The 26081-nt window shown below is 43.9% G+C and overlaps 2 protein-coding genes and 2 non-coding genes across 5 annotated transcripts in view; 1 reads left to right on the top strand and 3 right to left on the bottom strand.

Moving 5' to 3' along the window:
• Positions 1–17520, bottom strand: part of LOC141106273 (mitochondrial import inner membrane translocase subunit Tim23) — a 31150-nt gene extending 13630 nt beyond the window's left edge. The window contains exons 1-4 of the mRNA XM_073596910.1: positions 17320–17520; positions 14259–14317; positions 7365–7458; positions 5327–5411 (exon numbers count right to left, since the gene is read on the bottom strand). Of these exons, the coding sequence (XP_073453011.1) occupies positions 5327–5411; positions 7365–7458; positions 14259–14317; positions 17320–17416 (335 nt within the window). The 5' untranslated portion in view covers positions 17417–17520. The remainder of the gene's footprint in view (positions 1–5326; positions 5412–7364; positions 7459–14258; positions 14318–17319) is intronic.
• LOC141106996 (small nucleolar RNA SNORA74) lies at positions 2650–2857 on the bottom strand. The gene has a single exon (XR_012235763.1). It is a non-coding gene; the product is annotated as a small nucleolar RNA SNORA74 (small nucleolar RNA).
• Positions 5589–5793, bottom strand: LOC141106997 (small nucleolar RNA SNORA74). The gene has a single exon (XR_012235764.1). It is a non-coding gene; the product is annotated as a small nucleolar RNA SNORA74 (small nucleolar RNA).
• Positions 17521–17626: 106 nt separating the features above from the next.
• Positions 17627–26081, top strand: part of PARG (poly(ADP-ribose) glycohydrolase) — a 213011-nt gene continuing 204556 nt past the window's right edge. For both annotated transcript variants that reach the window (XM_073596909.1, XM_073596907.1), the window contains exon 1: positions 17627–17943. In XM_073596909.1, coding sequence (XP_073453010.1) covers positions 17796–17943 — 148 coding nt within the window. In that variant the 5' untranslated portion in view covers positions 17627–17795. The remainder of the gene's footprint in view (positions 17944–26081) is intronic.

Here is a 26081-nt window from a genome sequence, read left to right as displayed (position 1 = left end):
GTTTTACAGATTTTACTAAAAGGTAATTAACTTAGTGGAAAGTAGTTCACTTTGAGGAAATTAAGTTTAACTATCCGTATTGAACAGTTCTTCACTGTAAGAGCTGCATGTAGTCATCTACGTGACTTTATACGTGATTAAATGCAATGTAATGCGTACTTTTCTTTTATACAATGCCTGTGCACCAATAAAAACCTATTTAAAAAGAAGTTGTTTTCTACAGGAATTGGGTGTCAGATCGCACCTTTTAAATGTGGCCAACTTACAATGAAAAATTCTTGCAAACTGAAAAACTGCAAGCAGGATTAACTAAAATTATTATTTCAGGTTATGAAAAGATCAAACCCACATCTAAATATTAGACATTAGTAGATGAGCAGACAGAGGATACATATAAAATGATTTTTTTTAATGGATCTACATACACACTGGGTTGATTTAAGTGTACTGCAAGTGCAGTTACGATAGAGCTGAGGGAAAGCTCTGCTGATTTCATCCAATCATGTGACCACCAGCAAGGTTTAAAAAACAGGGCAGGAATAGAACAGTGAAATAAAGAGCTAAGACACAGCCAAAACTACAAACAAGAACTGTAACAGTTAGGCCCCTTTCACAATTACACGACTTGTCCCACGATTTTGTACTGCAAAATCGTATGACAAGTCATTCTCCATGATTTTCAATGGCTACCATTCATATTGGCACGACTTGAAAAGTAGTCCCTGCACTACTTTGGTCCAACTTCTATGCGAGTTGTACTCCATAGACCTCAATGTTAAACCCTGAAGTAGCATGCAAATCGTGCCTGAATAATATAGACACGACTTCAGTACGACTTTGTAAGCACAAGCCTGGTTCGCTGATCGAGAAAGGAAAACTTTTTTTTCCTTTCGTGATGAGCGCGACAGGCAGTGTGACAGCTGTCTGGTATGAATCCTGAGGGGGAACGCCGCGCCAAGTTTTAAATGAAAAAAAAAAAAAAAAAAAAAAAAAAAAAAAAAATCGGCGTGGGGTCCCCCCCCCCAAATCCATCCCAGCCGGTCACGAATGGGGGTGGGGACGAGCGAGCGCCCTTCGGCCCCCCCCACCCCAAAGCATCTTGTCCCCATGTTGATGAGGACAAGGGCCTCTTCCAGACAAACCCTGGCCGTTGGTTGTCGGGGTCTGCGGGCGGGGGGCTTATCGGAATCCGGGAGCCCCCTTTAATAAGGGGCCCCCAGATCCCGGCCCCCCCACCCTATGTGAATGAGTATGGGGTACATGGTACCCCTACCCATTCACCTAGGCAAAAAAAAAAAGTGTCAATAAAAAACACAGTACACAGGTTTTTAAAGTAATTTATTAGGCAGCTCCGGGGTCCTCTTCCGACTTCGTGGGTCCTCTTCCCGGTGTCATGATCTGCCGGCTCCTCCGCTATCTTCTGCAGCTCAATTGCTAGCGGTGGCCCGGACTTCTGCCTTCTTTTCTTCCAGAGATGTTGACACGACGCTCTCTCCAGCTGGTCTCTGAACGCTCCGCAATGGACTTATATAGGCGGTGACCCCGCCCCCTTATGAGGTCACTGTCCCGGGGCATGCTGGGACTGTGCCGTCATAAGGGGGCGTGGTCATCACCCCGGTGACCACGCCTCCTAAAACGTCACAGTCCCAGCATGCTCAGGGACTGTGATGGCATAAGGGGGCGGGGTCACCGCCTAAATAAGTCCATTGCGGAGCGTTCAAAGACCATTGCAGCTGGAGAGAGCGTCGTGTCAACATCTCTGGAAGAGAAGAGGGAAGAAGACGATCCAGAAGTCCGGACCACCGCTGGCAAAAGAGCGGCAGAAGATGGACACCGGGAGAAGATGCCGGAGAGACCCCCGAAGTCGTAAGAGGACCCCCAAAGTTGGAAGAAGACCCCGGAGCCGCCTAATAAATTACTTTAAAAACCTGTGTACTGTTTTTTTTATTGACACTTTTTTGCCTAGGTGAATGGGTAGGGGTACCATGTACCCCATACTCATTCACATAGGGTGGGGGGCTGGGATCTGGGGGCCCCCTTATTAAAGGGGGCTCCCGGATTCCGATAAGCCCCCCGCCCTCAGACCCCGACAACCAACGGCCAGGGTTGTCGGGAAGAGGCCCTTGTCCTCATCAACATGGGGACAAGGTGCTTTGGGGTGGGGGGGCCGCAGGGCGCCCCCCATGCCCCAAAGCACCCACCCCCCATGTTGAGGGCATACGGCCTGGTACAGTCCAGGAGGGGGGGCGCTCGCTTATCCCCACCCCCATTCCTGACCAGCCGGGCTGCGTGCTCGGATAAGGGTTTGGTATGGATTTTGGGGGGACCCCCACGCCGATTTTTTGGCGTAGGGGGTTCCCCTTACAATTCATACCAGACCTAAGGGCCTGGTATGCCCCTGGGGGGGAACCCACGCCAGTTTTTTTTATTTAAAACTTGGCGTGGAGTTCCCCCTTATGATTCATACCAACCACTGTAGGTTTTCATTTGTTAATGCCAAAAATGTGGCAAAGTTGTACAAAGTAGTACTGCTCCCAAATCGCGGCAAAATCTGAAGTCGTATAAGTGTGAAAGGGGCGTTAATAAGACTGGTTGGTAATATGAACAACTTACTTTTTAAAAGCATTACAAAAATATAATAATAAAAAAAATGTATACTTCCAGACTAGCACCAAACCACAGGAAAAAAAGGTGGTCAGCGCACTCTCAAGGAGGCATGACACTGCCTGATACCAGTGCCACACGTCACCAGAACAGCGAGTGTGGCAAGAGGTATTAGATAGCAGTGCCTTTATCTGCCAGCAGTGTAACACTGTCACAGGCATCAAACAGCACTGGACAGCTGACTACCACTGGATCGGATTATAGTTTTTTTTTCTTTAACAGATCTCTGTACAGGTACAAAAAAAAAAAAAAAAAAAAAAAAAAAAAAAAAAAAAAAAACCCCCACACTACCTTAAAATTAACTTTAGCTCAGCTTTAAACAGTAGCTATTAAAAAAAGTACTCTTTAACCCCTTTTGCTGCCATGGGTGTAAGGCCTAAGTTAAAAACAGAAACCCTTCCAGCTGGCCAGCTCAGCTAAGCCCTACAGCCTTTCCTTCTGCTAGAAGATATGACACAAAAGTACTGGTTTAAAAAACACCCACACAATACAAAACCCCCCTCCCCACACATGTAAAGAGATCCCCATTCACACCAGCAGAGCATGTTGTGGTGCACATGCTGGTGTGCAATGTTACAACACATCCCCCCCACCTCACCCCTCTCCCTGCTCACTGATCCGCAGCTAAAAAGCAGAGGAACCTCTGAACAACTGATTTTTATATTTGCAGTGAAGCCTGAGCTTCAATTCGCACATGTGTGAACCTGGGCTAAGCGTTTCAATTTGTATGCAATCAGGCAGGCCCTTGCACTACAGGATTTTGGTAAATCTGAAGACAAAAATCTGCAGAAAATCTAATAGTGTGTATGGGGTCTAAGCCTTCGTTGGTCTCCAATCGATAACTCACTATACAGAGCTGCCAGATGAGGATAGTCCTGAAACCTGGAACTTTCTGAATTGTGACAAACTGCCACATGCTTGTTCTTGGTCTATGGATGTAGAATACTTTTTTTGTGTGTAAATGACAGGAACACTAAGTGAGGGAAAAAAAAAAAAAAAAAGTTCAGGGACAAAACTAATAACTTGGTCAAGTGGAAAATACTAATTGCCATAATACTTTAAAAAAAAATATATGGAAGAGGTCACTTCCAACCTTCTAAAAATATTAACTGGTTGTCAATACTTTGACATAGGACAAGTATATAGATCCAGAATGTAATACATTGCATACTTGTAGGTCAGGGACTCAGCATGATAGTCAATAAAGTAGAACAAAAAAAAAAAAAAAAAAAAAAAAATCGGATTACAGGTACTCCTCACTTAAAGTGGAGGGCCACCCTGGGAGAAAAAAAAAAAAAAAAAAAAAATTTGGAAAAATATAAATTTTTTTTTTATACTTCCCTAAACCCTTGTTGCTAGGCAGTCCTCCTAATCTGCCTCTTCCTATTCCGCGGCGTGTTCTGCTCCTTGGTGAGCAACCCCGTTGTCTTCTGGGAACTGTGTGTGTTTCCAGAACACCACGGGGCCATTCACAGATCGCCACGCCGCTCGCAGTAGGAAAATTGGCAGTGAAGCCGCAAGGCTCCACTGCCTGTTTCCCATACCTAGGATGGCGGTGCTGGGACCCGAGAGCCGAGGGATGGGTCTGCCTCGGGCAGCCGACATCGCGGGGATCCAGGACAGGCAAGTCTACTTATTTAAAGTCAGCAGCTACAGTGTTTGTAGCTGTTGACTTTAAAATTTTTTTTTAGCTGGTCGGAATCCCACTTTAATGACCAGGTCGTTAAACAAATTGCTTGTTAAATGAGGAATCACAAGTAATCAATATTTTAAGCATTCTTAACTACTGTACTGTATTGTGATAAAAAGGTCTAAAAACACAAAACTCCAGCTCAATAATGTTGTTTTAATTTGCGAAAATTACGAAAGTACGAAAATACTGTACAATACAATGATGTATATATGCAACCTTAAAGTGGGGAGAGCCGGCCCTAAGTCCGAGTATTAGTCGTTAAACGAGAAGTATCTGCTTTTCTAGAACAAACGTTAAAGACCAGGATTTTCTAGGACAAACCAAGCTTATACTGCCACCTTCTGGTGTTTTGCGGATCTGCATGTGCTGCTATGATTAAGGCCGGGGTTGACACTAAAAATACTTGCATTATAAAGCAGTTTTCTTTAAAAAGTCAGCAGAATGCATGGCACCACATCCAGATGTGGAGGTCTTTAAACACTGTACAGAGCTCATATATGTAAAGCAACAAGTTTGCTTCATAGCAAACATCGGCAACTATTACTATCCATTAACTTGCTCCTCAACAGTCACAGAGCAGAAATATAACCAGAAGTTTCAGCAAGACCCCTTTGACCCCAGGGCGTTTTTGGGTTAAAAATAGCGCCTGTAAAGCACCTGAAAAACGCCTCCCCTGCACAGGCGCATTTAACCCTTTATTGGGCCACTAGCAGGGGTTAAAAGTGGCCCGCTAGCGGCCGAACAGTGCCGCTAAAACTAGAAGCGTTTTACCGTCAACATCCGCCCCAGTGTGAAAGGAGCCTAAAGGCAAAACTTTTCTTTGTTTGCACACACCACTGTTTTGTGGCTGCACAGCCTGTATAGGATTTAACCAGACTAAAAAAAAAAAACACTGCTGACATTGCTGCCTTCAAAGCAAATCTGTTTGCCCAGCATGGGCAGTTGTCTATATAGTCATGCTGTACTTACTGAACATTTTTGGGTTTGGACCAGACCATGTTCTGAGTTTCTCTTAATCCAAGACGCAAACCGTTAAATGCACCAAAGGCTGCTCCTAAAATTCAAATAAAATGATCACATATTACAAATTAAATCTAGCAAAATAGTTACACAAGGTACCAGCCTTCCCATATACACCAGTCCGTTTAGTGTCCAACTACAGAAGATTCTTGGATATTGGTTCCGTGAACTGGCACTATGAAATATTCCACATATTGCATGATAAAGATTAACTGTACAAGTCCCAAACTAGCACCAAACAAGTAAAGCTTGTAAGACGCACTCTCAAGGAATCACAACACTACTAGAAGCTGAAGTTCCACAGGTCACCAGAACGGTAACAATGGACTTCAGCGTGAAGTAGTAGTGCCTTTATCTCCCAGCAGTGTAACACTATCACAGGCATGGAAAGCACTGGAGAGCTGACTACCGCTGGAATCTGTATATGCTCCCTATTGGATAACAATACAGAGCGAGTCCTGTGACTGACTATATATGCTGCATGGAAGTCTACAAGAGAGTTCACTGGATCAAAACTAGTGGTGGCCTTGCAAGACAACTTTCACTGCCTGTAATGTATAATTTAAGAGCATGATTGTAAGAGCCCCATGTGTACAACACAAGAGTCCACAAGAGCTCAAGTGTCATAGGAAAAATAACAAGCCGAATTACCAAAATTAACAAGCTTCCTTACTTGTTTCCCACTCTGCTGCTATCCGTCCCTTCTGTGTTCCGCTTCCCAGAACAGAAAACCATTTAAGAAAAAAGATGTCATGCTGGCCAGCTGATGATATTTGCATCTCCTCTCATGCAGGTGCCATTACCCTCATCTGTTTAAAAAGATCTCAGGAGAAGGCCTTTTCCAACAGATGAGTGTAATTTTGTGTACAGCGCATATGCCTCACCACACGATAGAGATCCGCTTTAACCACTTGCCCACTTTTTCAGCTTTCAACGCTCTCACACTTTGAATGACAATTACTCAGTCATGCAAATTTTGTTTAAAATAAGTATGTATGTATTACACTTTTCTTTGTTTCGGTTGTCAAATTTTTGCTAATTAGTAATTTTTCTTCATAAATTTTGAACAAAAGGTTTAAACTGCTACTTTTTTTTTGCTAAAGAAAAATATAACCCAAATCAGTGTATATTATACATTATTACTAATCTTAGAAAAGTATTATTTTACTGAAAGGCTAGTTGATCCATGGAATAAACTTCCAGCAGAGGTAGTGATTTAGTCAACAGTAAATGGCTCCAAACATGGTTGGGACAAACATAACAAATGGGTCTGTATGGATTTTTTTAATCAAGGCGACAGGGCAAAACTGCAAAAAAAAAAAAAAAAAAAAAAAAATATGAATGAATATTTGGACTGTGCTGGCCTCCCTAATTTACTCATGATATTTAGTTCTCCTATGCAGAAGGTGTTGCAAGAGTGTTAAGACAATTTTATCAGACAATTTCATCATCGCTTGCAACACTTAGCTTTTTCCGATTTCCAAACTACCAATAGACCAATGTACAGAAAAAATAAATAAATCACCCATACCTACACTTTAGCTTTAAAAAGGGGCAGAGCATTCAAAAGCAGATTTTCAGTATTTACTAGATGCTGGAAAAGAAAATCGCCTTGTGCAATCCAGTTGACCTGTAACTTCCCAGACTTGCCCTGGCTTTTATAAAAGGAGGTCCTGCTTTCTGTTGAATGTTTGAATTATTTTACTGAGAACACAAGAGAAGTGAGAAGTTCATCCAAGGCCAGAAAATCACTATTACAGTAAGATCTCACTAGAGTCCACAGGAGATCAGGAGATAAAAAAAAAAAAATAATAATAATAATATAATTCAGTATTAACCTTGAAGGGTTTTGGTTACCAGAGTAACTTTGTTTAGACCACGTAGGCTTAAATGCTTTGCTCCATTGAAACATTACTTTTGAACATACCAAATAGAGATGCCAGTATCATCTGGAACAGGACACTATATGCTCAGCCATGATACAAACCTGTCATACAGCAGCCGCCAATTGTGAAAAAAGCCAGTTCAAATCTTCCTCGAGTCTTGTTGGCACCAGTAGGCAAAATAAACTCTTCTGAGTCCTAAAGGATGATAAAGTGTACATAATATATGCTTTTAAATTATCATTTTCTTTCAAAGACTGCAAATTACAGTTTATGCCCTTAATGTTCAGAATCTTTCACATAATTAAAAAAAAAAACTTACAGCAGAGGTGTAACTAGGACCTTCAGGACACCGGTGCAAGGAACCATAAAGGGCTCCCCCTCGTGGTGGAACGCCAGGGGCCCTTTCTCAAGGGCAACCTTGGTAGTTCCGCCACTGGTGTCAGTAGATTTTTATTTTAGTTATTTTTTTTTTACAATTTTTAGGAGCCCCGTTGTGGTGAGATAACAGGGGTCTAAACAGACCTCGGATAGTCTCCCTTCCCTATCTCAAAGGTTTAAAGGGAACACAGCCCTCAATCTCCATCTCTGCAGCCTCGGCTGCACAGAATGAATGGACAGGAATAGCGCTGTACTAAGCTACCTGTTCATTCATGAATGTAAGCATAGTAAACAGTTTACTATGCCTCAGTTATGAATGAACAGTCAGTGATCGTTATGGATGACTGACTATTAAGCAAAGAAAAGGGCTGGTGACACATTTGAAATCTCTCCTGCGTGCAGGTGTCTAGTTTCTCAGTGCGTGGTGCGACCAACTTCATAAAATAATGCCTGCCGTCTTGCAGCCCTCGTCAGAATAATGGGTATTCATAAACTAAAAGAAAAAGAAAAAAGGAGGGCGCACCGACCTAGTGCATTACCACTGGTAAAGCTTTATTAAAGCATAAAAAAACAGCAAAGTATATACTCACAAACAAGCATTTGTATGAGGCTTTGACAATTTGGCAGGTTTACTGTTCAGAACACTGGAAAACCAGGACCTGATGCCGAGTGGGTGGGGGAGGACCGCTTTCTTCAGAGCCTAAGCAGGCAATGGCTACTTTCTCATAATCACCTCTATATACACACACGTGTCTGCGCACTCCAATCACTAGCGACGCCCACCCACATGGTCCTCCCTGGCTTCACCCGGTCGGTCACATGCGTCCCCTTTGTCTCCTCAGATAGGACAACATACCAATCCATGCCCCCATATACTGAACTAGAGGGTATAGTTTACAATATACAGTATATAGAGTAGAAACTATGAATGATCTAACAGTATAACCCCTCAGGGGGAAGTAATCAGGCACAACTCAACTCCTCCGTGCCACCCCCTCACTAGTCCCATGCTGTAAAGGGGTATGGGGGAAATATGATAAAGTATATTAGGCTCCAGCGAACCACAAGCCGCAGCCGGCAGTAGGTGGAACGCACACCGCTCAGATGACCAGGAAGTGCGGGTGTACCTACATTCCACCCGCAACTTCCGGCCAACCATGGCGTCACTTCCGTTTCCGCACACGCAAGTGATTAGGCCACGTGAGCAGAAAATGTGGCCCGGAAGTGCGGGTGTATTTGCGTTCCACCCGCTACCTCCGGCCGCTGACGGACTGACTTCCGCCCAAGCACTTCTATGATGTTGTGTACGGGCGCATAGTGACATGTGCGCACGCCCACACTCACTGCCTGCTCCAAACCACCCCCTCCACTGGCCCAATGCTCAATTGCATCTGGCACGCAAATCACAAGGAAGGGGCTTGTTAATGCAAGGCTGTTAAGGCGTGCAGACACATACAAAGAATATGGGTAATGCCCAATGGTTAAAAATGCTCAATTTGATCCTCAGAACCAACCATCCATAAATTAGTTAGAATAAAAACATATTTTGAATAGAATGTCATTTTAAAACTATTAAAAAATTTTGTAAAAAACAGATCGACTGCTCATACCAAGTGTAATATTTACACTTGGTATGAGCAGTCGATCTGTACCCCTTTACAGCATTGGACGTGAAGGGGTGGCGCGGAGGAGGTAAGATGTGCCCGATTACTTCCCGCTGAGGGGTTATACTGTTCGATCATTCATAGTTTCTACTCTATACACTGTATATTGTAAACTACACCCTCTAGTTCAGTATATGGGAGCATGGATTGGTATGTTGTCCTATCTGAGGAGACAATGGTGACGCATGTAACCTATCCCCTCCATTGTTTACCTGCGGCCACTGAAAGTCTGCAGAATGAAGGGGATCTGTTCCTATACTGTATATGCCGCCCCTCCTGTCCAGATGTACAGGGGGCCAGGTCGGAACCCCTGAATGTATGCCCTTAAGGCCCCATGTACACGGGACGCTGCTAAACGTACGTTCAGAGGCAGTTGGACACTTTTTTAAACTGCCCATGAAATCATTCAATGTTATCCTATGTGACCATGTACACAGTCTCGTTTATTGCAGTTTTTAGGCAGTTGCGTTTAACAGCATTTCTTTGAAAGCAAAAAATGGGTTCAGACTCCGAAGTTATCCACATTTTAGACGCCAAACTCAGCTAAACGCGGTACCTGCGTTTTCGTGTATAATCGTTTTTAAAAGGTGCCCTATTTTTTTTTACATTAAAAATCTCAAAAATGATGAAAAACCATTAAAAAAAATATTTTACAAAATTGTAATTGCTTGCAATGATTCATAGACCATTTATATACCCTAATGAGCCCTTGATCCAATCCAATACACCACTAGCATTGCTGTTATACAAAGTATAATAATTGGAATTTGACCCATATGTTGTTAGATTTGAACAAGCAACTTGTGGCAGGTGACGTGGCAAATGGCAATCCGCAACTTGTAGCAGGTGACACGCTAAATACAAGTACACTGCTGCTCTCTCAGCTGCTGCTACTCACTCGTGTCTCACAAAATGGCTGAAATAGTTAAATAATACTGTTTTTTTGAGCTTGGGTGGGTCTTATGATGTTATTGTAACTAAACACTTCTAGACGCAAACGCGGCTAAACGGGCGTTTTTAACGCCGGATTCAAGGTGTCCAAAAAAAAAAAAAAAACGTTCAGAGGACTTTGCCTCAGCGTCCCGTGTACATGGAGCATTTAAGGACTTTAAATCTTAACTCCTCGTTTCATTTAACTTTATTAGTTAGTTTGGGCCAAGCTGGTCCAAATGAACTATTTTCTTCACCAAGTTATGCGCAGCTGTCAGTGCTGTATAAACTTACGTAGCATCAAACTACATATACAGCGCTTTGTTCTGGCAGTCTTATTCCCGATACAAAAGCGAGTAAGCTGAGCGTAGCCAATCGGAAGCCTGGTATCAACTCCTAAAACACAAGGCTTCTTGTGAATGGCTTGGTCCAAATGAACTATTTAAAGTTAAATGAAACATGGAAGTTAGGCTTTGAGTTCAGCAAGAGAAACCAGCGAGAGCGGTGGGTGACCCAGGAGATTGACAGCCCTGAAAGGTCCTTTTCTCAACCAACTTGGGGCGACCGGTTCTTTGCAATAAAGCAGCTCTGAGGCGCGTGGGCAGAAAGAATAGTTAAGTATGCTTTTTTTTTTTTCTTTACAGGTATGTGCTTTGTTGTAAAGGTTACATTATGTGATTTGGCCTCATCATAAACCCCTCTTTCCCATTAATGCCCAAGTCAAAAATTATAGGTTGAATGCTCTGAAGGACTTTGTGTTTACTGTGCGAATGTAAAACATTTGCAGGAGCGAGGTCAAGGTCATTCAAAATTTTAACAATCACAAATCTATAAAAATATCACCATTTTTCCTGTTGTGAAAAAAATGCCACAATGGGAAAAAAGCTTTCCTAAATCAAAAAACTTTTCTCTACTCTAAGAGCTTGTCTACTTGCAGTTTTCTAAAGCTGAACTATACTAACCTTCCCCCTCCTGCAAGGTGAAGTCCACAAGCTCCCTCACTAGCATCTCTGCATGGTCTTCTGGGTTCAGGATCAGCTATCTGGATTGCCTGTGCCAAAGCTGGCAGACTATTAGTATGCATAAAAATGGGGATTTACTCCAGAGATGAAACTATAATCTTGCCACTTCTGGTTAGCCCACATCTGGAGTATTCTGTCCAGTTCTGGTCACCAATCCTCAGAAAGGATGTGCCGGAGGGAGTTCAGAGAAGGGAAAAATAAAAAAGGGCACTGGAGGACTTCAATAACGAGGAACGGTTACAAGCACTAAATGTATTCTTCCTGGAGAAGAGACGCTTGAGAGGAAATATATGATAGCAATGGTGATCCCAGCATAGGAGGAGAAAAAAAAAAAAAAAAAAAAAAAAAAACCACACCTTTTCAGTCTCGGCGTGCAAGAGGACACAGGGCCACACAAGAGATTGGTGGAGAAGCGGTTTAACCTTAAAGTGGTGTTCCAGCCGCAATTTATTATTTTTTTTAAGTCAGCAGCTACAAACACTGTAGCTGCTGACTTTTAATAAGGACACTTGCCTGTCCAGGAAGCCTGTGATGTCAGCCCCCCCGAGACCGATCCGTCCATCGGATCAAGTGCAGGCGCCACCATTCTAATTAAGGGAAACCGGCAGTGGAGACTTGCGGCTTCACTGCCCGTTTCCTACTGCTCATGCGCAAGTCGCGTGGCGCTTTGTGAATGGCCGGCTGTCTTCTGGGACACACACGTCCCAGAAGACATCAGGGGGGCCTCACCGAAGAGGATAGGACGTCCTGCACGGCGAACCAGATGGATCAGAAGTACAGGCTGTACTTCATAAAAAAAAAAGGTCGGTTAAGGAAAAAAAAAAATTTCAACTAGCCAAAAGCGATGGGTGGAGAGGTGGTCTTTCATTTAAGACCACCTCTCAAAAGTGGGTGGAACTCCGCTTTAAGCTGCGCAGGGGGTTTTTCACTGTCAGGGCAATAAGGATGTGGAACTCTTCCACAATTGGTGGTGTCTGAGGAGTATTAATATTTTTAAAGGACTCTTGGAGGTGAATCTTAGTGAACATACAGGGATATAGGAAATAAATGAGATAAACGTACAACTACACAGGTTGAATGGGACGGACTATTGCCTTAATTCAACCTTACCTACTATGAAACTATAAAACTATGATGACTGAAAGTGGAACTAAACCCTCCTGCCCTTTTCAGCCAAGGAAGTTGCCATCTTAGCATCTGCTTGACCTGCAACTGCCATGGTGCTGCACATGTGTGATAAGTTATAATACCAGCCATGTGATGGACGAGTTTGGTTGAGTTGCACAGGCAAATGTGAGTTACTATTCTTGGCATGCCGGGAATGCAATTGTTTTTTGAAACCATTAAAAAGATGGGGTTAGTTGCACTGTAAAGTGGAACTAAACCCTCCTATCCTTTACAGCCAAGCAAACTGCCATCTAAGATCTGTTTGATCTACAGCTGCCATGGTGCTACACAGCAGCCATTTGATGGCTTGAAAGTTTGTTGACTGTACAAGCAAAATATTAGTTATTCACAGCATGCCTTGAATGTAACTATTTTGGGGAAACAGTCGGACCGATGGGTTTATTGCTGCTTGAAATCCTGTGAATGTGTGGGAATTCATGCATCCCGGCAGGTACTGAAAATGTACACAGAGCTGTGTATGTGCAATTCAACACACATTGCAAAGAAGATTGTTAACAAAAATTTCCTTTATTGTGGAAATACATAGTATAGCGTAATATGTCCTCTTCTGCAACAAAAAGCCTGATGGTTCACACAACCTCCACTTTAACTGAAAAACACAAACAACCCTACCTTTCCTTTGGAAAAACCTAACTTCATCATCCTCCATATAAGACCCCTTTCACACCGAGCTGCCTATAGCGCTGGCGGTAAATAGCGGCGTTTTACCGTCGGATTTGCGGCACATTTTGGCCGCTTTTACCCCCGCTAGCGGCCGAGAAAGAGTTAAAACCGTCCACAATAGCGGCGTTTTGCCGGCGGTATCCCAGCGCTGCCCCATTGATTTCAATGGGGAGCAGCGGTGGAGGAGCAGTAAACACACCGCTCCAAAGAAGCTGCTAACAGGACTTTTCCTGACAGCGCAGCGCTCCGGTGTGAAAGCCCTCAGGCTTTCACACTGGAGACAATGCTGCAGCTGTTTGAGGGCGGATTGCAGGCGCTATTTTTAACGCTATAGCGCCTGCAAAACACCCTCGGTGTGAAAGGGGTCTAATGGAGATGGAAAAAAAAAAAAAAAAAAAAAAAAGGAAGGGAAGGCAGACTTGTTTGAAGTCCAGCTTGAAGGACAACTATTGCTTCTTCCATAGATAAAAGTGGAGAAACTAGTGTAACCACCCAGGGGCAGGACATGCATTATTTTGTAGGATTACCAGGTAAAACCCAAAAAGAAAAAAAACTAATGCAGCCACCAAAACGAAGGACTTGTAATTTGCAATAGATTACATTTTTGTGTTCAAACACAATTTAAAGCAGTACTAAAAGAAGAAGTATAGCCAAAGCTTTTTTGGCCATACTTCTATGAATAACGGGAGTGCAGTTCGTTATGCACTCCTGTGAACAGTTTTCAGCTAAAGGGGTACTTTGGATAGTAGCACTGTCAGTCTGGGGGGAGGAGTGTTACATGTACATTCATCTAACAGCAGATGTAGATACAGTAAAACTGAAGCCGTACTCCAGCTCACATTGCAATTACAGCAACAGTTTGTTCTTTGTTACATAAAAACTGGCCATTATAAGCACCCCTGTCAGTGGCAAACGGTTTGTCTAATCCCTCTTATTGCTACATTTGCAGAAGTGCTTGTTCTGGCCAGCAAGTTACTACCAGGTGAAAATAAGTGAAAGAAAGCCTAAAAAATTAAAACTAATGCAGCCATCACACCTAATAATTTGTAAGCTGCAAAATAAAATGTTTGCATTTGGTTTTAATACTAATTTAAACACACTGCATACAGTTTCAGATTATGAAATTTCTCTGATTCATAAACTTTCTTACCTGTGTTAAATACCTTGGATCCACATTCAAATATGGCGAGAGGGGGCTCATTCCTGTTACTGACGAGAAACAAAATCAATTTGGTTCACATTGTATTGATATAAATGTATTAAATGATCTATAAAATAGAACATAAAGCAAAAACAATGAGAGCTGAACCAAACAGGTAAAATTAACAGATTTTCCTGAAAATGCAACATACATTGGGGTAAAAGGGGGTCTTGAAGTGGTTCTAAAAGCTTTTTACCTTAATGCATTGTATGCATTGGGGTAAAAACTTCCTTGGATTAGACCTCAAATTACCCAAATTTTGATCTAGCACTGATATATCCCTCCTCAAAGGCTGAGAGACAGCAGTCAGAACTAGGGATCGTGTGATATTTTTTCGGTGCCGATACGATACCGATATTTTGGCCACCTCAGGCCGATATTCTGTGCATTTAAAAAAAAAAAAAAAAAAACATATCACTGTTATTGCTGTCACAAGGAATGTAAACATACCGTGTGACAGTAATAGGTAGTGACAGGTACTCTTTATGGAGAGATCAGGGTCTATAAGACCCCAAACCCCTCCTCTGAACTTGAAAGTATTCAAAACGTCAAGATCTGCATTTTTGAACACTTTATATTTTTTTTTTAAAACTTGCTCCTTCGGCTTTGTTCGGGTCTTCGGCCAGTCAGCGGACGTGCCGGCTGGTTGCTCGGGCCTCCCGGTGGGACGAGAGAGCCTGAGTGAGCATTGGAAGGGGCGGGGACGTCCCCTCCCGCTGCTTGTAATAAAGCCAACTGTCCGCTCTAAGGCCCCATACACACCATTAGATTTTCTGCAGATTTTTGTCTTCAGATTTACCAAAACGATGTAGTTTTGCCTGCCTGGTTTGACTTCATATTATATGGTTTTGGTAAATCTGAAGAAAATCTAATAGTGTGTATGGGGTCTAAAGAATGGTACCGGGTGATGCCTGCAGCTGCATCCCCCCGGCAAAACCCCTTGAAGCAATATCAGTAATATTGGGAACGTTTGTGCCAGATACCGATATTTCAAAAAAAAAAAAAAAAAAAAAAAAAAGTGAATATCGGCAGCTGATAGTCAGTCGATCCCTAGTCAGAACAATTAGCTCCTGCCACTCTCAATCAAATCCAATGAGGAGGGAGCCGGGCCCGAGCCACGCTGTGTGTGTCTATAGATACACACAGCCCAGTAGCAAGCCTTAATGTTTATCCTCAGAGTGTTTGCTATGGGATCTAACATAAAGGGGGGGGGGCAGACAGCGCTGGCGGAGACCCCAAAAGAGGAGGAGGTTTGAGGGGCTGCTTTGCGCAAACCATTTTTGGCACCCAGACAAATGGTAAAAAAAAACAAAAAAAACACCACAACCTTTAAGGCACTAAATATCCTAAGTAAGAAGATAATACAAATAAAAAAGCACTTGCTTTTACACCATATTTTGTTTATCTTCTCACAGAGGATATTTATTAATCTTCTTTTGTGATGTTTGCAGTACCTGTAGATAGCTTTACTAGCTGATAGCCATTTGTACACAATCAAGGTTTTCCTCCTTCAATAACCTTTTAGGATGGTCTCGGTACTTGCCCAGCAGACATTTGATGGCAGTGGTCTCCAGTAAACTCAGCACGCAGATTAGATTCTAAATATGAATATATTGCTTTATAAGACCACTTGCGGGCATTCATTTACATGTATAGGGGGGAGTCAGCAAAGCTGGGGGCACCTGCTGAACGAGGGCGCCAACGAGCTGGGGGCACCTGCTGAGAGAGTACTACTGAGCTGGCGTTCTACTGGGCCCCTTAAAAACAGAAAATCAACACACATGGAGCATTTGCCAATTATCATTAAACCATCAAAAACGCATTGAAAAAGCATGCTGAAGTGGTAGGCGCTATAATGTGCATTGAAGTTAAAGTGTAAATGAGTCCTAAGGGTCACGCAGGTCCATACTGCCCCAGAACCACCTCCCTCCCATCTATCTCTCTCTGTGTAACACTATCCCAGTGAAGTAATCACAATAAAATTATATCAAGTTAAAGCGGGATTCCGGCCATGAACATTTTTTTTTTTTAAAGTCAGCAGCTACAAACACTGTAGCTGCTGACTTTAAATAAGTACACTTACCTGTCCTGGGTGCCCATGATGTTGGCCACACCGTCCCTCGGGTCCCGGCACCACCATCCTAACTAAGGGAAACAGGCAGTGGAGCCTTGCGGCTTCACTGCCAGTATCTTACTGCGCAAGCACGAACGGCGCGGCCATCTGTGAATGGCCCCGTGGTGTTCTAGGAACACACACAGTTCCCAGAAGGCAACGGGGCCGCTCAGCTAGGAGCAGAACACGCCGCGGAATAGGAAGATTAGGAAGCCTGCCTAGTAATAAGGGTTCAGGCAAGGTTAAAAATGTTTTGTTTTTTTAGATTTTTCATACTATTTTCTATTTTAGGGTGGCCCTCCACTTTAAAGCAAGGCACTTGTAGACAGAATGGCCTATCAGCGTTTCCCCCTCAACATCGGAGGAACCAAGACTCAGAACAGGATATTTAACATATATTTTTACCCCACACAATTTTGAAGTGCCATCGGGTAAGTTACCTAGCTGCCAATATAACCTGGTTAAAAAAAAAAAAAAAAAAAAAAAAAAAAAAAAAAAAAAAAAAATGATGACTAAGTAATAGTACCCGACAAAGATACCCAGAACTTTCAGACCCGGTCATATTTTTTTAAGGCTTTAGAAAACAGAAGCTACACCAGGTATAGATTTCCTGCATTTTTATCTCGGTTTTAATGAGCAGCACATGAATAAAATCATGTTATATGCCATATAAATAAGATACAGCCCGGTGGTCTAGTAGTTAGGCAGCACTGGGGATCAGGCCTACGTCAGGACCTATGTGAGGGGCAAGCTGGTAAATCTATATAAGACCTTAGACTGATCAATAAAGCTACAAGGGGGGCGTATGGATTCCCTCTGATGGAAGGAACACACACACCATACATAGCTGAGGTCACCATCTGATTCAGGCTGAAGGTGACCCTCTCTGCCACTTACATGGTACCCCGGCCAGGTCTGTATGCGGATAACCTGGCGACCCTCCAAAGATGCTGCCGAACCCTCCCCGGCCCCCGGGGTGGTTGTTGCTGTCCATCTCCGTCGAAGCTCGGCCGCGTGTCTCCGGATCGCCTGCCTGACCTCTCCGCAGCCGCCCTTAAAAGAAAGCACTTCCGTTCTACGCTCGTCACTTCCTCCTTTTCTCGCAGCAGCTGCACTTTACGACTTCTGAAGCCGAAACGTCCCTGTTGTCTGCTGGCACTGTCATGAGTAGCCAATGAGAAGCGAGCCGGTCTTTGCGCAGGCGTACGTCATGTAATCAGCATGCGCCGAGGGTTAGGGGGGCGTCGCCAATCAGACTGCAAGGAAAAGCGCAGAGAAAGAGAGAGAGGCGGTGATTTGTTTGGAATTGTCAGTGAGGGGGAAAGTACCGCCTGAAGGATGACTAAGCGCTTCCCGGCGGCCTGTGCAAAGCAATGAGTGCGGTGTTTGGGGTGGACGTAGTAGAAGAACCGCGCAGCAAAAGAGTCCGAATCCAGGGGCCAGAGACAGTTGCCGAGGGCTCCGAGGCAGAAAGGGGTTCCCCGGGAAGCCGGGGCCCCAGCAGCACCGTGGGGAATAAAGGTGAAGCCCCTTTGCCATGTGTGTAGATAATGTGACGGTTGTTCCCTTGTCCCAGCAGAGTGACCCGCACACGTGACCCGCCTTTGTGTCCGACCAATCACGTGACTCCCCTCCTCAGTGCTGTCTGCTCAGCCTGGGGTATAGAGCGCCTTCTTAAAGTACAATTAAAGATATAACTGTTTTTTCCCCTTTTGGTTAGAGCAAGGACGGGTTATAACCCCTGGCAAGCTTTTGGCTATCTGTGCCCCATTGGGGAGATTTCCCTTCATTTCCTGTCCTATCGCCAAAACAGGAAGTGAGGGGAAATCCCTACAAAGTGAGGGGATCCCTGGTGTCCTCATTAGAATATTTCCCCTCTATTGCTGTTCTGAGGATGACCCAAAATTTGGCATTTACTTTCACGTTTGCTATCAATAAAACAGGACAAATAAAGAGGGTGAATGTCCCCAATGGGGACACAGACAGCCATAAAAAGTGACAGGTGTTCTAATCCATCTCCATTCTATCCAAGGTTTGCCTTTACTTCTACTTTACATTGGAATTCCAGGCTCTTCATAAGTAATCTTACTGTAGAACTAGAGGCAAAGCGTTCTTTCTTTTTTTTTTTAATTTGGTCAAATAAAGAGGGTGAATGTCCCCAATGGGGACACAGACAGCCATAAAAAGTGACAGGTGTTCTAATCCATCTCCATTCTATCCAAGGTTTGCCTTTACTTCTACTTTACATTGGAATTCCAGGCTCTTCATAAGTAATCTTACTGTAGAACTAGAGGCAAAGCGTTCTTTCTTTTTTTTTTTAATTTGGTCAGTTTATTTCTTGCCTCATAGCCAAAACAGGAAATCCCCTACTTAGGGGAATCCCATAGGGTCCCCCAGGTCACCAGAATTGGTGTCACTGTTGGAAGATTCCCTGTCTCTTACTTTTATGTGGACGACCCAAACTTTGGGATTTTCTTTTACTTTCAATGATAATGGTAAACTGGACAAATCGGAAGGGGGCTGACAGCAATAAACACTGACAGGGATTCTAATCCATCTCCACTCTATCCAAAACTAAAAAAAATAGTTGTATTTTACATCAGCTTCAGCCCCCTTTTAACCCCCTACACTACCTACCCTGTAGAAGGAAAATGCCTATACTTCCCTACTCTCAGGGCACTCTGATCCGGTCACATGGTCATCTCCCAGCAGCTTCAGGGGGAGGAGAGAGCGCCGACAATGGCTGCCCCATATTGCATCTGTGGGTGAAGTCACTGCACAAGCTCTGCAGCTGTTGGCAATTTCTTCTCCCCCCTGAAGCCGTTGGGAACCAATCATGTGACGGGACAGGAGCGCCCTTAGAATAGGGAAGTAAAAGCATCGTTCTTGTATAGGATGGTTAGTAGGAGTTAGGCGGGGCTGGGAGCCGATGTAAGCCTAGTTAGGAATACCCTGGACTTCCACTTTAAGACCCCTTTCACACGCCTGCAAAGCACCCTGAAACAGCCGCTGCTGTCTCTCCAATGTAAAAGCCCCGAGGGCTTTCACACTGGAGCGGTGCGCTGGCAGGACGCTGAAAAAAGTCCTGCTAGCAGCATCTTTGGAGCTCCTTCACCGCTCCTGCCTGTTGAAATCAACGGGGCAGCGTGGCTATACCGCAAAGATAGTGCTTTGTGGTGGTTTTAACCCTTTCTCGGCTGCTAGCGGGGGGGTAAAACCAAATACCGCCTCTAAAACGACGGTAAAGCGGCGCTAAAAATAGCGCCGCTTTACCGCCAACGCTGCCCCAGTGTGAAAGGGGCCTAATACTAATGTTTAGTAACCTCTGCTTGGTTGGTGGAGTACACTACCAAACACGTTGGCTCCCTGTCATGGTACATATCCCATGGGCTTCATGTAAAAGTCCACACGTTATGCCGCCAGAGAATGCTCGGGCACCAAAATGTGGAAGTGAAGGATTTATGCCGCCTGCCTTTTCCTACACCCTCATTCCCAGAACTTGTACTAGGATTGTCCCATAATGCAAAGTGTTCTGTGGATGGTGGAGGAGCAGATGAATGGCAGGATCTCCCTACTCATTCACAGTGTATTGCATCATGGAACAAAAGTAGTACCAGTTCTGCGATTGGGCGAGCAGGGCAAGTCCATCACATGTCATACTTACCTCCTCTGTGCAGTTGGCAGTTGCCCCGATCCTCCTCTTCTGGTATCCCTCGAGTGCCCCATTGGAGAGCCGCTCTCCCTCGGGGCACTTGTGTGGGCGCGCTCCCGTGGCCTACTGCTGCATCTATTGACACAGACAGCAGGACTCGGCCCTGCCCCCCGGCTCCAGCGTTGTTGGATTTGATTGACAGCAGCAGGAGCCAGGAGCAGTTGGACATTTTTTTCAGCCACCCCTGAACTCACCTCTGTTATCTTATCAGTACATGTACACAGGGTCATTAATATGCGTTTCTAGGCAGTTGGGTTAAGAGCCTTTTTTTTAAAGCAAAAAAATGGGTTCAGAAGCTGAGTTTGGAGGCATTTCAAGCGCCGATGCGGCAACTTGCGTTTCGTTTACAGGAGTTTTTCTTTTTTTATCTATTTTGAAAAACGTGGCATGCAAACGCGGCAAAACAGACGTTTTAAACGTGGGTAACTAGTTAAAGTTAAATCATTCAGAAGAGGTTGTAAAAATGTCCCGTGTACATGAAGCCTTAACAATCAGTGAATAGTCATTAAAGGAGCCCCCACTGACCTCTATGTTTCTGTAAACACTGGCTCAATTCATCCTCAGAGTTTATAACAGAAGTCTGGTAGGGGGGGGGGTTCTGGTTGGTCTCGGTGACCGAACTTAGTCTTCTTCCTGTGCTAGTGGTGACTGGGCGGCCTTCTCCTGTATGCATAAAAGAGGCGCCTACTATTTACATTAGTGCCAAGCCACTGCTAAAGCTGCTGAATACCATCTGACTACAGTGTCTTTTTGTGAATGAGGATGAATCGCTCCACAAGACTTGTAGCTACTGAAATCAATACCACATGTTTACTGCTTGTTAAAAATATTTAAAGTGCTACTTTAGACAAAACCTTTTCCCTCCTCACCTTCCAGGACAGCTACTTGAGAGATGATCGGCTCCGCCCTCTACGGGAAACACAAATCAGAATTTAAAAGGCCCCTCCCTTTCCTCTGACCCTAAGTTTATGTGTTTCCAGTCCCTCCAGGAGCACCGACACGTTTGTTCTTTTCTTTTGGTCTGGTAACTGTGGTTGGTGGAACCCCCTTCTCTGGTTTCACCCAGGACTAGTTGTGGCCAAGTCCTGGATGATGGTCTGTAACAGAAGGGTTTCCTATTTCTAATGCCGCGTACACACGGTCGGACTTTTCGTCTACAAAAGTCCAACGGACGCTGACGGACTAAAGCTGGCTGATAATCCGATCGTGTGTGGGCTTCTCCGGACTTTCAACGGACTTTTTCAGCCTCAAATCCGACGGACTTTAGATTTGAAACATGCTTCAAATCTTTCCGACGGACTCGAGTCCGGTCGAAAAATCCGCTCGTCTGTATGCTAGTCCGACGGACAAAAACCCACGCTAGGGCAGCTATTGGCTACTGGCTATCAACTTCCTTATTTTAGTCCGGTGTACGTCATCACGTAAGAATTCGACAGACTTTTGTGTGATCGTGTGTAGGCAAGTCTGTTCGTTAGAAAGTCCGCCGCAAGTCCGTCGAAAGTCCGTCGAAAGTCTGTCGGACAGGCTGTCGGACTTTTGTAGCTGAAAAGTCCGACCGTGTGTACGCCCCATAAGGGTTACTTGCCTTTGTAAAATGGTGGCAACTCCCTTCCTTTCCCCAGCGCTGCTGTGTGGAACTGTGTCCTCCTAATTGCTTCATTCCGGTGTACCAAGATGGCGTCGGGAGGACTTCCGTTGATGCAGCAAGATGGCGCCGGAACCGGAAGTCACATGACGCACTTCCGGACGCCGAGTTTTTATAAGGAGCATGGTGTGGAGACACTGAGGACATGCTGCAGGGGAATGGCCTGCTAAAAACACCATTCTAGGCGCAGTTTTTGCGGTACAGCCGCAGTCTTCTCTGCGACTGTTCTCCGCTTGCTTCATTAAGCCTGAGGACAGGTCTGAGGATGGAACGTCTGCTCGTATTGAACCAGCGGCAGCATCCGGGTCCCATACTGCCCCCAAGGTAAGCCCTGGTCTGTGGATAGCTACAGCAAGGGACTTCTTTTGTATGGATCCTTTTTATTCATGGTCCTTGTTTCTGCTCTCTTCTAGGCCAAACCAGTGAAGAAGAAATGTGGGAACTGTAGAGCCAGGCTCTCCTGATAGTTACAAAAAGCTATTTTGTGAGGATTGTATCCCACCCAGAGCTAGTTCAGAGTCTTCCTCCTTTAAGGAGTTAATGACTTCTATGAAGGAGGTAGTGGATTCTTTTCAGTCACTGAATGACAGGGTTACTAGTTTAGGCCCTCCCTCTTCTAGACCCATAGCTCAAGATCCTTCAACCTCTGCCAAGTCCCTTCCCTTATTAGTATCTGAGACTATTAGTTCACGCAATACCTCTGATCTGGAGGAAGGTGAGAATTCAGTCTCTTCATCTAATGAAAAGTCTGCATCAGAGGAGGATACAGGTAGCTCATCCAAGTATCTTTTTCCAGTTGAGGATATTGATGAACTATTAAAAGCAATTTATACCTCAGAGCAGATTGAGATGCCACAGCATGCTCAATCTGTACAGGATAAAATGTATAGGGGCCTTCAGGGACGGAAATCTAGAACCTTTCCGGTACATCAGTCTCTTAGAGACATGATTCTATCTGAATGGAAAGAACCTGAAAAAGGTTGTTCCAAACCAGAGGACACAAAGAAGATTTCCTTTTCAGCCTGACTTTGAGGAGGTTTTCTTTAAGTGTCCTAGATTGGATGCCCCTATGTCGCAGGTGTCCAAAAGATCAGATCTTTCTTTTGAGGATTCTGGGGTCCTTAAGGATCATATGGAGGCCGTCTCATTGCTGCATAGGGCCTGGGATGCTTCAGCTTTTCTTTAGGCCCAGCGGTAGCATCTACCTGTGTGGCTAGAAATTTAGACGTATGGGTTCAGCGTCTAGATGATCTTCTGGCATCTGACACTCCCAAGGAAGAGATTAGAGAATCCCTCCCACTCATTGCCAAGTCAGTCGCCTTCCTAGCTGATGCAGCAGCAGATTCAGTGAAATCCGCAGCTAGGGCTTCTGCTCTCATTAATTCAGCTAGGTGAGCTATCTGGTTTAAATTTTGGAAAGGTGACTTTATCTCCAAAAATGAGCTCTGTGGCATTCCTTTGGAAGGCAAACTGTTGTTTGGTTCTTCTTTAGAAGAAGTCTTATCTCGTGTCTCTGAGAAAGGTAAACGATTCCCTTCTTCCCAAAGGAATAAGCCCCAGAATAAGAGGCCTTTTCGTGGCTTCCAAAACAAGGCTAATTTTAAAGCCAACAGGCAACAGTCTAAAAAGAAATGGTCCTTTAACAAAGACAAATTCAAAGAAGGAACTCCCTTTGCTCCTTCAGCCCCTTCCAAGAATACCCAGTGACGCCAGTTTAGGGGTAGGGGAAGATTGTGCCACTTCATCAAGGAATGGGCAGAGATTTCCACCAATTCCTTCATCCTTCAAACTCTGGTAAAGGGTTACAGATTGAAGTTCAAAAATCTCCCCCCCAGAGGTTTTTTCTTACCCACCTGCCAAGAGACCAAGAGAGACGGCAAGCCATGTTAAATTTGATCTCTGTGTGGGAAACAGAGGGAGTTATTTCTCCTGTCCCAGTAGATCAGAAGTTCCAGGGATTTTTCTTTCTGGTCAAGAAAGCTACCGGCGGCTTTCGTATGGTCAAAAGCCCTCGGGCTTTCACACTGAACAAACAGCAGAGGCTGTTTTGGGGCGGTTTGCAGGCGGTATTTTTAGCGAAATAACGCCTGCGAACCGCCCTAGTGTGAAAGGGGCCTAATAATAATCGTGCTCTAACACATCCTCAATGACATATTAACAAACTGGTGTAAACATTACAACCATAGATAAACAAAAAATAAATGCATGTGAATTAAACATCAGTAAAAGATGAAATAAAAGTCCCAAAAATCACTTCACAATAAGGTACAATAGTGATGAGAAAACAATATTCAGTGTTGTCAGCACTTCGCCCACTTCTTATCTTATTCCACCAGTCAGTTGCAGTCACACTGCAAGTGATTTTTCCACCCTCCACCAGATGTGATCCCACCTGGGATAAGTGACTATACAATGAAGTATGGTCTACAAGCACTTGCATCCCACCAATGTGGACAAAAGAATATTTGTTCCAGATCTTTGGATGTCACAGGTACTCCATAACACCTTCATATGTAAAATCTGCTCCTCTCAATACTTCCACTCAGCTGTGTCACTTCCAGCTCCAGTGGACAAGGCCCGCATGGCTGCAAACTAAGAGTAATCGGGGTTACCGCTAATGATACTGAAATTTAACCCTGAGCCACATTCGGGAAAACTGCCAGGGAGGTTAATGAAGATTTGTTTTATAACGAATTTGTAAATCACAGAAACCAGGAAAAAATAAAAATGATCAGTGTTTTTTTAAATTTTTTTTTTTATTTATACTGTATAGTAAAGGAAAAAAAACCCAGTGGCAGGGTGGATTTGATTTTAAATCACTAGTAAAAAGGCTTGATTTAAATCATAATGTTCAAAGAGCAACTGTCATCTCTGTCCCTCAGAGGCTCCTCCTCTGACCTGCTGTTGACTCACCGATAGTCCTATTCACTTTAATGGGCCGGCTGGTGATGCGGCAGTGACACAGCAAGGTGAGGGATGTGGCAGTGGCAGGTGAGTGGATGCCCACTAACAGGCGCTGCCATGATGGATCTGAAATGACAGGTGCTCTTTAAATGTAAGGACTTATTCTTGCTGGTAGTTACAATGTTTAATATTTGCAAACAAAATGAAAGTTTCCTATTTAGAATAAAAAGCTGTCAGATTAGTAAAACAGCGATATCCGAACCGATTTTAGGTTAATCCCACATAGTTGGACAACTACTCAAACTCTTATTTAATAAAAACAATACCATTGCAAGTGCATGGTATCTCAGCTTGCAGAGCTTGGAACCATTGAATGAGTTTACCAAAAATGTAAATATTGCAGAATATACAGCCTCATGCTACCTAACAAAGCTCCATTTCATGCTGAATAAACTAAATTATTAAAGTATCTTAAATAGAAAACTATCTTTTTTTATTAAAATAAATTTGATAAATAAAAAATCAGAATTAACTAGTTGCCCACCAGCAGGTTGAATTGCCGTCATGGTACGTCGACTCTTCAAAGCGCTATAGCAGGTGCGCGATCGCCGCCGGCCACTCGCAAATGCGGGCACAAGAGGCAAAACCGGGATTTGTGTGTAGACACACAAATCCCGCTTCTGATAGGGGAGGAGAAACAGATTGTCTGTTCTACTAAGTAGGAACAACGATCTGTCTCCTCCTCCTCTAGTCAGTCCTATCCCCTCACAGTTGGAAACGCAGCTAGAGAACACATTTAACCCCTTGATTGCCCCCTAGCGTTAACCCCTTCCTTACCAGTGACATTTACACAGTAATCAGTGGCTATTTATAGCACTGATCACTGTCTAAATGTCAATGGTCTCAAAAAAGTGTCAAAAGTGTCCGATATGTCTACCACAATGTCACAGTCCTGCTAAAAATTGCAGATCGCCTCCATTACTATTGTAAAAAAAAAAAAATATGCTGTAGATGCTATAACTTTTGCGAAAACCAATGAATATACGCTTATTGTGATATTTTTTGAAAAAAAAAAAAAAAAAATGTAGAATACATATGGGCCTAAACTGATGAAGACATTTTTCTTTGGATATTTATTATGGCACAAAGTATTGCTTTTTTTTTTTTTTTTTTTTTAATTGTCAGTTCTTTTTTTGTTTATAGCGCAAAAAATAAAAAGCGCAGAGGTCATCAAATACCACCAAAAGAAAGCTTTTTTTTGTTGGGGGAAAAAAAGACATACATTTTGTTTGGGTACAACATTGCACGATCGCACAATTGTTAGTTAAAGCGAGGCAGTCCCTTTTTGCAAAAAATGGACTGGTCATTAAGGGTGAAACCTTCCGGGCTGAAGTGGTT

This window comes from Aquarana catesbeiana, linkage group LG08 (assembly GCF_042186555.1).
Source record: "Aquarana catesbeiana isolate 2022-GZ linkage group LG08, ASM4218655v1, whole genome shotgun sequence".
Classification (NCBI taxonomy): domain Eukaryota; kingdom Metazoa; phylum Chordata; class Amphibia; order Anura; family Ranidae; genus Aquarana; species Aquarana catesbeiana.
The sequence above is the reverse complement of the archived record's forward strand: the minus strand, read 5'-3'. Positions and strand labels throughout refer to the sequence as shown.